At 42.4% G+C, this 11,411-nt stretch overlaps 1 protein-coding gene across 1 annotated transcript; it reads left to right on the top strand.

Moving 5' to 3' along the window:
- The first annotated feature begins 3,883 nt into the window (after window positions 1-3,883).
- Window positions 3,884-10,143, top strand: LOC111838310 (perforin-1-like). Its single transcript, XM_072705928.1, has 3 exons — window positions 3,884-3,911; window positions 8,122-8,684; window positions 8,944-10,143. Exons 2-3 carry the CDS (start codon window positions 8,146-8,148, stop codon window positions 10,136-10,138), a joined length of 1,734 nt encoding a protein of 577 aa, XP_072562029.1. The 5' UTR covers window positions 3,884-3,911; window positions 8,122-8,145; the 3' UTR covers window positions 10,139-10,143.
- The last annotated feature ends 1,268 nt before the right edge of the window (window positions 10,144-11,411 follow it).

Genomic DNA, 11,411 nt, shown 5'->3' with positions numbered 1-11,411 from the left:
CTATGTTAAATTTTATCTGCCAGGTGTCAGCCCAGTCACTAATTAAATTAAGATCCCGCTGTAGCTGCTGAGCCGCTAGTTCAGTATCTGCTACACCACCCACCTTGGTGTCATCTGCAAATTTCACCAGTTTACTGTATATATTGGTGTCTATATCATTTATGTAAATTAGGAACAAAAGTGGTCCTAAAATTGAACCCTGCGGTACCCCACTATGAACGCAGGCCCACTGTGACATTGAGCCTCTTATAACTACTCGCTGCTTCCTATCCGTTAACCAGTTATCAATCCAGGTCGCTACAGTTCCTAAAATACCTGTCGCTTTGAGTTTAAGTGAGAGCCTCTTGTGAAGGACAACATCAAAAGCCTTTTGGAAATCTAAGTAGATGACATCATAGGCCTTCTTATCATCAACTTCCTGAGTAGCTTCCTCAAAAAACTCCAACAGATTTGTTAAACAGGATCTACCTCTCCTAAATCCATGCTGGCTATCCCTCAAAATGTTATTTGAGTCCAGGTAATCTACCATTCTCTCTTTGATTATAGCCTCCATAACTTATACAAATTAGACTGATTGGCCTATAGTTTGACAAATTACTTCTATCCCCTTTTTGGAAAATGGGTGTTATGTTGGCATGCTTCCAATCAGAAGGTACCACACCTTCAGATAAGGATTTTTGAAACAGTAAAGTTAAGGGTCGGCAAATAATATCCCTCATCTCTTTTAACACTATAGGTAAGATGCCATCAGGGCCCTGTGATTTATTTATTTTGAGCTTAGCTAGGCTTTGCAAAACATCAGCTTCAGTTATATATATATTAGTTATAGACGATGTTGGATTAGTAATAAGAACTGGTAAGTTACTAGTGTCCTCAACAGTGAATACCTGTGCAAAACTATCATTGAACTCATTTACTATGTCAATGTCGTTTTCAATTATAAGACTCTTACTATCCTGCAGATTAATAATTTCAGCTTTTAGAGCTCTTTTAGAGTTAAAGTACTGGAAGAAACTTTTAACGTCATCCTTAGCCTCCAATGCGATCTTCCTTTCGACATTCCTTTTAGCTCGTCTAATGTCATTTTTTAATTCAGCCTGTAGATTTAGATACTCTTGCTTTATTCCGTCATCATCAGTTATTTTCCATCTCTGGAACAAAGCCCTTTTCCTCCTTACTTTATACTTTATTTCCCTGGTAAACCACCTAGGTTGCAATTTCCTAGATTTATTCTTGCTGGAAACAGGTATGAAGTCCTCTTGCACTTGCAATAATGTGCTTTTAAAAAATTCCCATGCCTCTTCAACAGTTTTGTTTTTTAACTCCATCTAGTTCACAGTTTCTAGTTTTAATCTCATACAATTGAAGTTAGCCTTCCTAACATTATATATTTTTGATTTGGACTTTGCTCTTCGGGCACTAAACTTAACCTCAAATGTAACCATGTTATGATCGCTACTGTCAAGTGGTTCTAAAACGTCTAATTTACCAATCCTGTCCTGGTTATTAGAGAAAACAAGATCAAGAATGGCATCTAGCAAATAATGATGTTCTGTTTTGTGCATATCTATACAAAGGTTAGTATCCCCTAGTCCTGCTGTATGTAAGCCACTGAACAATGTTAGCTTATGTGACCTTTGACCTTTGAGCTACAGAGCAGTGCATGAATACCATGATGCAATGACTGCTGCTGGGAAGAGTGCTGGCAGGTGGCCAGTATCTGAAAGTAGAAAGTAGATGCTTTGGAGAAAATGAGGTTGTTCTATACCAGGAGTACCCAACTATTTTCTGTATTTTTGTTCGGAGGTCTGCATTGAAATATATCTTGGAGTCCAGCAGTAGCTGACCACTGCCATGGCTAACTATATACTGCTGTATATACCCAGTGGCCACTTACATCACGTACACCTACATAATACTGGATATGACTCGCTTATGTCTCCAAAGCCACTTCCAGGGCAGATGATTTCAGAGAAGTTATTTTGTCCCACTGTTGCACTGGCACTGAGTGGTTATTTTTGTACTTATGGTCTTCCTGTTAGGTTTAATAAGTTTGGCCATTCACTAGATACCGCATTGCATGAAAATCCAAGACAGTGGCTGTTTCTGTAATTTTACATGGCATCAACAATCACACCATGTACAAAATCAATTAGATCTGGTGTCATAGCCATTGTAAATTGTAATGCTTTTCTGAACAGGAATTGTCTGTATGCTGTATATATGCAGTTGCAACCACATGTTTAGCTGTTTGCTTTAGCAGGCATCACCCAATAAACTGCCCACCATGTGTCAAACTGTCCAGTTTAGTAGTCTGGAAGCTTTGAAACTGACAGAAACTTTGATTACTGGTTTTTAAATAAACATCAAAATAACATATCCGTGTTTTGTAGGCTATAGATTCAACAAAAGCCATGTGCTGTTTATTTACAGTTGAACAGTGTTTATTTATATCATCAAAAAGTGTTTGTCTGCCGCTCCCCGGTCGCCGCGGGTCCGCTCCCGGGTGGGGGGGGGCTCTTTGTATGGGCCCCCCTTGGATCATCCTGCAGTGTTGGGGGGGAGGCGTGCCGGGTCGCTGCGGTGGGCGGCGGCCCGTCCTCCCGGGGGACGGGCTGGGGGGGCTGGGGCTCCCCCGGTGTGTGGGGGGCCGTCCGCCGGGGGGTGGGGGGGGTGGTCCCGGTGGGTGGGGCCCTTCGGCCCTGGACCCGCCTGCCCCAGTGGGGGGGTTGCGGGTGGGGCTGGGGGGCTCCCTGTGCGGGGGTTGGCGCCCCCTTAGTCCCTCGCGGGCTCCCTCTCGGGTTGGGCGGGTGGTTGTCTCTGGGATGCGTGGCTGTGGGCCCTTGTGCCGGGGGGGCAGTAGGGTGGCCTCGGTTGCCTGGTTCTCCTGCCTTCACCTTGGGCCTGGGGGGGGGGGGGGGTGCTGCCGCCTCCCCTGACGGCATTAAATGCCAGCACATCCAATGACAAATCAGGTCACACCTACACTTGCACATGCATACAAGACTGGTTGAGCGATCAATATCATTATTATTATTACTTTTTAGGGTATGTTATAGATTTAGGAATTGAAATATACATATATAACGGTACGATTACGTGTGTGTATGCTACATATATATAATACCGATTTGTATTAATTATTATTAGTATCACTGATGTTGTTATAATTCTTGTTGTTTGATGAGTGTTATGTTTCTTATGGTTGTTTGTATTCTGTATTCCCCTATACTTCATCTTTTTTCCATCCCGCCTACATTATTAGTGTTATTATTTCTGTATACCTTTTTTTTTTTCTTTTCTCTCTCCCCCTCTCCCCATGGTGATTGATGTCTGTTATTGTTACGCTTGTTGTTTTTGTACCCCCCCTGTTTTTCTCCTTTTCCACGGTACTGGTGAGTTCGGAGCGGCCACAATCTTTACTCTTGAATGTAATGTAAAATAAAGTTGTCCTCCGAAGAGGGGGGGTGGTGGTGGGCAATAAAAAAAAAAAAAAAAAAAAAAAAAGTGTTTCACTGTGTAAAGCTTGGAACATGCGAAGCCCATCTTCGGCTTTCAAAAACTGTCAGGATATCGATAAGATCAAGTGTCTGCCTGTCGTGCTGCTGTGTGTAGCACAGTCGAACATGGTTAGTGCCCTTTGACACAGTTCTGGCTGCTTTGGCACATTTAATCGGTGTTGAAGCTAGTTGGTGAAACTCAGCTCTCTGATTTCTCTCAAAACTTGAATAGTTCCAGATCATCCCCCATCATGTTAGAGTGATCACACACATTTATTTAAGGATAGTCTACAAAACCACAGTGTGACACTGAAAATAACTGCATATAACAGAACAATCTAACCAGGACCACCCAAAGGCATGCTGTCCATGTTTAGATTCAATGGTGTCTTTGACTACTCTCTGAATAAGGTAAGATGCTTGATGAGTTGCCAATATATCAAATTATCAACAGAAACATATGTGCGGAATGTCTGATTTAAACATGTTTCGCATTTCTGGTATATTTTGCTTAAGTAATGTAAAACTTAAAACATATATGCTTTGACAACTAAGTCAAATGTAGAGATAACCAATAAATATTTTGCCATGATATGTTAACGGTGCAGTTCTGTGTTTGAAGAGCTTTGAGCTCTTTAGAAACAGGCGCAAAATGAAATGTGTCGAATGTGACATCCATTTCTTTTTTGGATGTTGATCATGGTCTCCCGTCAATTCTTGAGAATTTTTTTAAAATCCATTTTTAGTATCTAAGCAAAACTATTTCTTGAATGCTATTAGCTGCTGATTCATTTTCAGGTTAAAATATGTACTAGTAATATAGAATAAAGCTGAAACATATGAACTGAAAAGTTATTTAACTGCTGATGTTAATTCCAAAAAAGTATTCAACTAATTTTGTACGCTTTTCCTGGACACTCCAAACAAAACCATCAATGGAAATATATGTTGTATAACTACTTTGGCCAGTTTCATTTTGGTCATTTTATTCTCTTCACACATGGACATTTTGATCACAGTGATCTTGTTTTTCTAAAAAAGGCATAAGGAAATATGTGACATTTGTTTATGTGAGTGTTGCCCATTTCATTTTTACTTTTGTAGGCTTTCAGCAGAATGCACATGAATATGGGTCAAGCATATAATTTAAGTAATTTCACATTAAACTACATATAAATATGGCCCTTTAGAATATGGCCCTTACAATGTTTTTGTATTTTTATGGCAAAAGCCCAGAACTAGAGAGGGGAAGAAAAACTCTTCCCAGGTTGTATCGATAAAAAGTAACAAGTCTTGGTGGTTTCAGCTGTTCCCAAGAACCTTCCCAGAGAACTGACTGCTCTGGGCCATCAAAATAGTGATAGGCTGTGAAACTAATTAAAGTGCATATTCATATGAGGGAGGCTAACATAAAATAGCTAAAAGATACAGAAACTTCTAAACTAACACAAAGTCCATACATTGTGTAGCAGTAATTGATCTGCATTCTCTAAAGGTTACCAAGTCACACTCTACACAGTTTACATCATCTTCTGGTTACATTTTCTTAATAGTGTCTTAATTATTACATTCTGTATGAGTTATGAAGTGCCAAATGACATTCCATGGTGGCAGTGGTGGCTTGATGGTTGGGGAAGCGCAATTATAATCGAAAGATTGCAAGTACGAATCCCCCACCAGCCAGTCACCACTGAGGTACCCTGAGCAAGGTACTATCCCCAAGCACTGCTCCCCGGGCGCTGAATTAGCTGCCCCCTGCTACGTCACGAAAGTCACATATGGGTCAAATGCAGAGGACACATTTCGTTGTTGCGCACTGTGTGCTGTGCTGTGGTGTGTTAACAATGACCACTGATCACCAAATTCTAATAAATTTCCCCCCTTTGGGACTTACATGAGTCTCACACACAATCCTGTCCATCCAGCCTAGGAAGGAGGGCAAAAACCCTAAGCTTTAGGGAAATTCCTCCCCAACCCAACCCTTCGGGGTCCATGGCTGGCATGGCAAATTACCTTATGAACTCATTTACTATATCAATTTCATTTTCAATCATAAGGCCCTTACTGTCCTGCAGATTAGTGATTTCAGCTTTTAGAGCTATTTTGGAGTTAAAATATTGGAAGGAACTATTAATGTCATCCTTGGTCTCCGACGCAATCTTTCTTTCTACATTCCTCTTAGCGAGTCTAATGTTATTTTTGAACTCAACCTGTAGACCTAGATACTCTTGCTTTACCTCCACTTTTTGCTTCCTGTCCTTGGGACAGAGGGGTGTTGCAATTACTGGTGTTAAACCCCCCTGCCTTCAGTAACCCTTCTATCGTCTCCCTTATACCTGGGTTATTCAGACTCTTATCCCCTACCTGAACCTCTACTGGATCAGAATTTGGAATGTGCAGGTCTAACAGGTGTGTCCGGCTGATTACATCTCCAGCACACCAGCTGAAACAGCCTGTTCCCCAGTGTCCCCAATGCCTGGGATCGTTAAATTTGTGGGTAACTGGGTGCCCTCTGAGGATACCCCAATCCATCATGATTACCCAATATATTCCAATCTGGGACCAGGGGCTGATTAGGACAGGACAGGACATTGTTGTTATTGTAGTTATACAATGAGACTTTTTTTGGTAGCTCTCAGAGATGAGAGAGCAGCAATGGAGAATATGAAATACACAATAAATTTATAAGTAGACAAAAATAAAATTACAAGTAGAATACCCTGGGGGGCTCCAGTGGCAGGAGACTGTCAGCTGCTCACAGGCTGCCCCCCAGTCCGGAGAGACCACTGGTGCCTGGACTTTTTTCTTTTTGCCGGTCAGCTCCTCCAGCTGCATCTGACTCAGTTTCTTCATCAGTTCCCTGTCATGCTCTTTAGCAGAGTCCTCCTCCTCTCTGTACAAGTCAATAGCGTGGATCAGCTGCTCACAGTACTGCTCCTCAGGCATAGTAACGAGCCCCACAACCTGCCTTAGCCTGCTACTCACTGGCTTTGTGAGCGTGTCCTGCAGTGCCCTCCGGTACCGACCTCTGAACGCCGGATTCTGCAGGTCCTGCTCTGTGCATCACCGCTTTTCTTGAGCTTGCAGATAAGCAGCTGCGCTCTCTCCTTCCTTTATGGGCTCCACCTTCATGTCAGCCACACTCAAAGGAAACATTAGTTGCAGCTGGTACCAGGCTGTCAATAATTTTATTCAATTTCTTCCTCACCCTCCTTCACTGTTTCCTTCTCCTGAAACCATGAGCGGTCGCCGCCATTAAATTTGAGGGGGACGTGTCCCCCTCACATTTCATAATTATTCGTTTGGACCCCCCCACATTTAACATAAAATATTAGTTCACCCAGCGCTGTTTCTATTGCGTCGCAAAAGAATCCATTCCACTTGATGGATATGAGAATACACATACCACTGAAAGACCACTCTGGGTATCCGGGTTACCTACAACTCACTACACGCAAGTTATCAACTTATTGTTGAGTCTCTAAAATAATCATTGAATTAAGTAACTTTTGTAGATAAAATTAGGTGTTTAACAACCTGTTAAAAATACACCAGAATGCAGGAAATAGCATCTAATTCATTAAAAAATTTCTGGGGGAGGGTCCCCAGACCTCCCGCCAGTGTGTCCCCCCCACATTCAAAATGCTTCTGACGCCCCTGCCTGAAACTGACACCTTCCTCTGTATGGAGGGTTAGCGGTGCTCAGCAGATGCATCAGCCCTTCTTCATGATCACCAACTGCTCCTTCTCCTAATTCTCCAGTAAACAGTGAGCTGTTTAGTGCCTGGTACCTGCCTCTCATATGATAACAGTGCATGGAGGAAACACACAGCTTCTGCACAGACCGACCTTTGATTTCTTTTTTTTATTACGGAGCTGCTGCTCTGCTTTTGAGCATGGAAGCTGTTATGTTCAAAATCAATAGGAGAGAGAACGTGTGTCAGCAGTGCTTTACAACTGTAGGTATACTCCTTAGCTTTGCTGAACTCCTCCTTTTTCTGCTGTACTTACAGTATAGGTTAACATCGCCACCTACTGGCACAAAAGTTAAACACAACTGAAACTCCATATACAGTTTGTATGGTTGTGGATGTCTTGTTCTTCTTATTCATGGATATGTAGTATCAAATATCCCAACAAGACTATTTGTCTAATAAAGTGATCACCAACCAGTTCCAGGCATTGCTAGTCGATTGTGAAAATAATGTTCACTCTGCTGCATGAATTGCTTTCAAAGGAAAATACCCTGGTATTACCGTAATACTGCCCAAACCTATTTAGCACCCCCCCCCCCCCCCACCCCCCTGTTCCTTATTCTCCTCCCTGCAATCAGTATGCCTGAGGTGGGATGTCTGGCAATGGGTGAGCATTAGTAGCCTGCATAACAAATTGGAATTGGAATTTCTAATAATAACTTAAGGTCATGCATGCATGTGTATTGGATTTTGACTGCCTCAGAGTTGCACCCCCCCACACACACACAAACACATACATACATGAATACATACATACATACATACATACATACATACATACATACATACACCGGTTATTGTATTTGTAAAATGCAGAAAGGCTGAGGAGCACTGGTCTAAAGTACATGTTTTGTTAACTTTTCTAGGGAATCAGACCTGAATCACCACTGATGGAGGGACTGTGGAGACTCCTTGTCCTGGGCTGGTTATGTCACCTCCAGTCTCCTGGCATCTTAGGAGCCGTGGTCATTGGAACCCCACAAGAGTGTGAAAAGGCTCCCTTTGTCCCTGGCTACAACCTGGGAGGAGAAGGCTTTGACATTGTGAAGATGGAGCGCAAAGGTGCATATGTGATCGATGCTGAGCAGTGGAGAAATGCAAACGGCACCTGTCAACTTGCACGAAACCCTTACTTGGGTGAAATTCAGCAGAAGATTCCATTAGCTGTGGTGGATTGGAGAGCCCTCTCCAAATGTGATATGAAGGTCTCCAGCACTGTCTATGAATCCAGTGAAGCTGTTGCCAATGACAGCACATCCAGTGTGACAAACAACTGGAAAGTAGGCCTAGATATTCCAGTCAACCCTAATGTGAAGGTTGGGGTGGGCTTGGGAGGTACCCACTCACGCGACGCAATGTTTGCCATGAAGAAATCAAAGGAAGACAAGTACAGCTTCACCAAACATCAGGTCCACTGCAACTTGTACAGGTGAGACGCAGTTTTTAAGATGACATACAAAACATTAACAAACTCTAACTACATTTAACAGAGCAGAAGATAATACAAAAGGTAAAAGATTATTACTTAACAGGCTCAAAAAGATTTTTCAACAAAAGCATGTACAACATTGTCCATCAATTTCTTAGGCAAAAATGAAAATAGACATTGACCTACATATTGAAACCTTTGTGTCTTTTTCTCTTTTTTCCCCCTCATTATTGTTTTATGTCACCCCTGCCTTTCCCAGGTACAATGTAGCAACTAAGCCCCCACTTCACAAAGATTTTCTGGTGTCCATTAACCACCTGCCTAAAGAGTACAACCAAAAAACTAAAGCAGATTATAAAAATCTCATTGATACATATGGTACCCATTTTGTTAAAAATGTGAAAACGGGTGGAAAATTAAAGAGTATTACTTCAATTAAGACCTGCCAGACTGCAATGAGTGGCCTCACAGACACAGCTGTTAAAGACTGCCTGGATGTTGAAGCTTCAGCAACAATTGCAATGACTGCAAGTATAAAGACAGAAGCCCACCACTGCAAGGAACTTAAGAAGAAACTAGGCAGCAGCCAGACCTTTAGCAGCTTGTTCAGTGATCGCCACTCTGAGGTGGTGGGTGGGAATGTTAATTCAGCAGATTTGCTTTTCTCAGGTGGTTCAGATCCAAGTACATACAAGAGCTGGCTGGATTCCTTGAAGAACAGCCCAGATGTCATCTCCTACAGTCTGAAACCCCTACATCTTTTGCTGCCTCTTGGGCATTTTGCAATAAGGCCAGTTAAGAAAGCAGTTGAAGAGTATGTCATAGAGAACGCATTACTGGAGAGCTGCTCTGAATCTTGTCAGATAGGAACTAGATGTTCTGTGAGAGACCGCTGTGCCTGTGTCTGCAACAGCGATCAGAATATAAACTCCAACTGCTGCCCAGTTTCCAAAGGACTGGCTACACTGAAAGTGTATAATATGAAAGCAGAGAAGCTGTATGGAGACTGGTGGACCGAAACTGACGGTTCTGTTCTAGTGTCATATGGTACACAGAGTAAGCGTACTGAGATAATTCCAGATAATGACAATCCAGTTTGGTGGGAAAAATTTGAGTTTGGTGCCATCAAAGTTGACATGTCCACTAAGCTAACATTCAAGGTATATGATGAAGATACATACTGGAACAGTGACCTTCTAGGAGAATGCTCTTTTGACCTCCGAAGAGGAACCGTTTCAGACACCTGCATGTTTAACTATGGCACCTTCTTCTTCTCCTACACATTAACATGTGCTCCCAGCTTGGGTGGTAGTACTTGTTCGGAGTACATACCAACACCTATGAGCACCTCCCAAGCAAAGATCTTCGACTCCCGTAATGGCATACTCGCAAAGAATCTCTGGAAGGTAGGAAAGGCTGGGAACCAACCAGGGAACCACTCCATCATATTATAGCTTCAAACAGTGAGCACCACTTGCAGCCATTCGCTTTGCAATGTAGCTTCCTATTGGTCAGATCACTTCAAATTACAATTAACATTCCTTCAGTGATAACTGATCCAGAGCTCTGCGTGAGACACAGAGTTTTTGAGAAGGTTTTCTGTTGAAGTAGATCTTTTATAATCACACTGCCAAATTAACTAAAACAAAAATGCCTTTTACTTAAAATAAAAAGATGTAATGTATTTAATCCACCACATGAAAGTTGAATAAATATTTGCTTTCTGCTTTGAATATTTTTATCCATCTAGCTGAATAAAGCCTTGACAAGCATAAAATGTGTAATCTGATTGTTTTTACAGAAATACAATTGTTTACAGCGTGTGTGTCATGACCTGCTCGTCCGATCCTCCTGTGTGCCACGCCCCGCTCGTTAACCTTGTGTGAAATCCCGATGTCATCAGCTGTTGCTTGTTATTTTCAATTAGTCTTGTGTATTTCAGTCCGCGTTTGAGTATGTTTCTCCAGGTTTGTCATTGACGTGTTCGCCGTATAGTTGTGTTCTGCCTGCAATAAAACCACGTTTTTTGGATTCCCCGCTCCCTGCTCGCTCGCCATGCGCACAGTCGTCACAGTGTGCCTCAATGGGCTAAGCCTCTGTGCCTGTGAGTAGGTGGTTACTGGTTTAAGCCTGGCTGTCCTTCACTGCCAAGTTTGCCCTCACCTATATAATGGAGAGCAAGATGGTGTAGATGAAAATTTCCCCATGGTAATCAATAAAGTATAATTATTATTTTTATTAATATTGGAAAACATCATGTCACGTGGATATCTGATGAACCCAAGATTCTTTTCATAATGGAAGTATTTTTATTCGATTATAATACAAATAATAACACTAGAGATCTGAAAAGGTTGAAAAGTTACACTTAGATGTGCAAATCCAGCGAAGATATGCTCAACGCAGTTCATCCGACTACAGATCTCGCCAGCGGAGCCTCACTCCTGACAATGGATGAGTCCGCCACCATTATAACAACTCAGATAGGACAACTTCTGGAGATTATTCTCATGACCGTCACCCAGCTTGTGATGGTTCCTACAGAGCATCCAGGCATGACAGAGACCGGTATGACAGATGGGATGGCCACACTCATTCTGGCTCGCCTGAACATCATGCACGTGGCCCCAGTCATCCAGAGACTACACACGGCGTGGACGTTCTCCTGAACACTAAAAGGGCAGATGACAGTCTCGACGCTGTCCAAGTCCTGAATGTGTACGGTTC

Source organism: Paramormyrops kingsleyae, chromosome 23, assembly GCF_048594095.1.
Source record: "Paramormyrops kingsleyae isolate MSU_618 chromosome 23, PKINGS_0.4, whole genome shotgun sequence".
Lineage (NCBI taxonomy): Eukaryota > Metazoa > Chordata > Actinopteri > Osteoglossiformes > Mormyridae > Paramormyrops > Paramormyrops kingsleyae.
Note: the sequence above shows the minus strand (reverse complement) of the source record. Positions and strands in the feature narration are given on the sequence as shown.

What these genes read in the sequence shown, in the direction of transcription:
- LOC111838310 (XM_072705928.1), top strand. Translation starts at nt 8,146, where the DNA reads ATGGAGGGACTGTGGAGACTCCTTGTCCTGGGCTGGTTATGTCACCTC. An exon ending in GTCCACTGCAACTTGTACAG is followed by an intron (nt 8,685 to 8,943) that starts GTGAGACGCAGT and finishes TGCCTTTCCCAG; the next exon opens with GTACAATGTAGCAACTAAGC.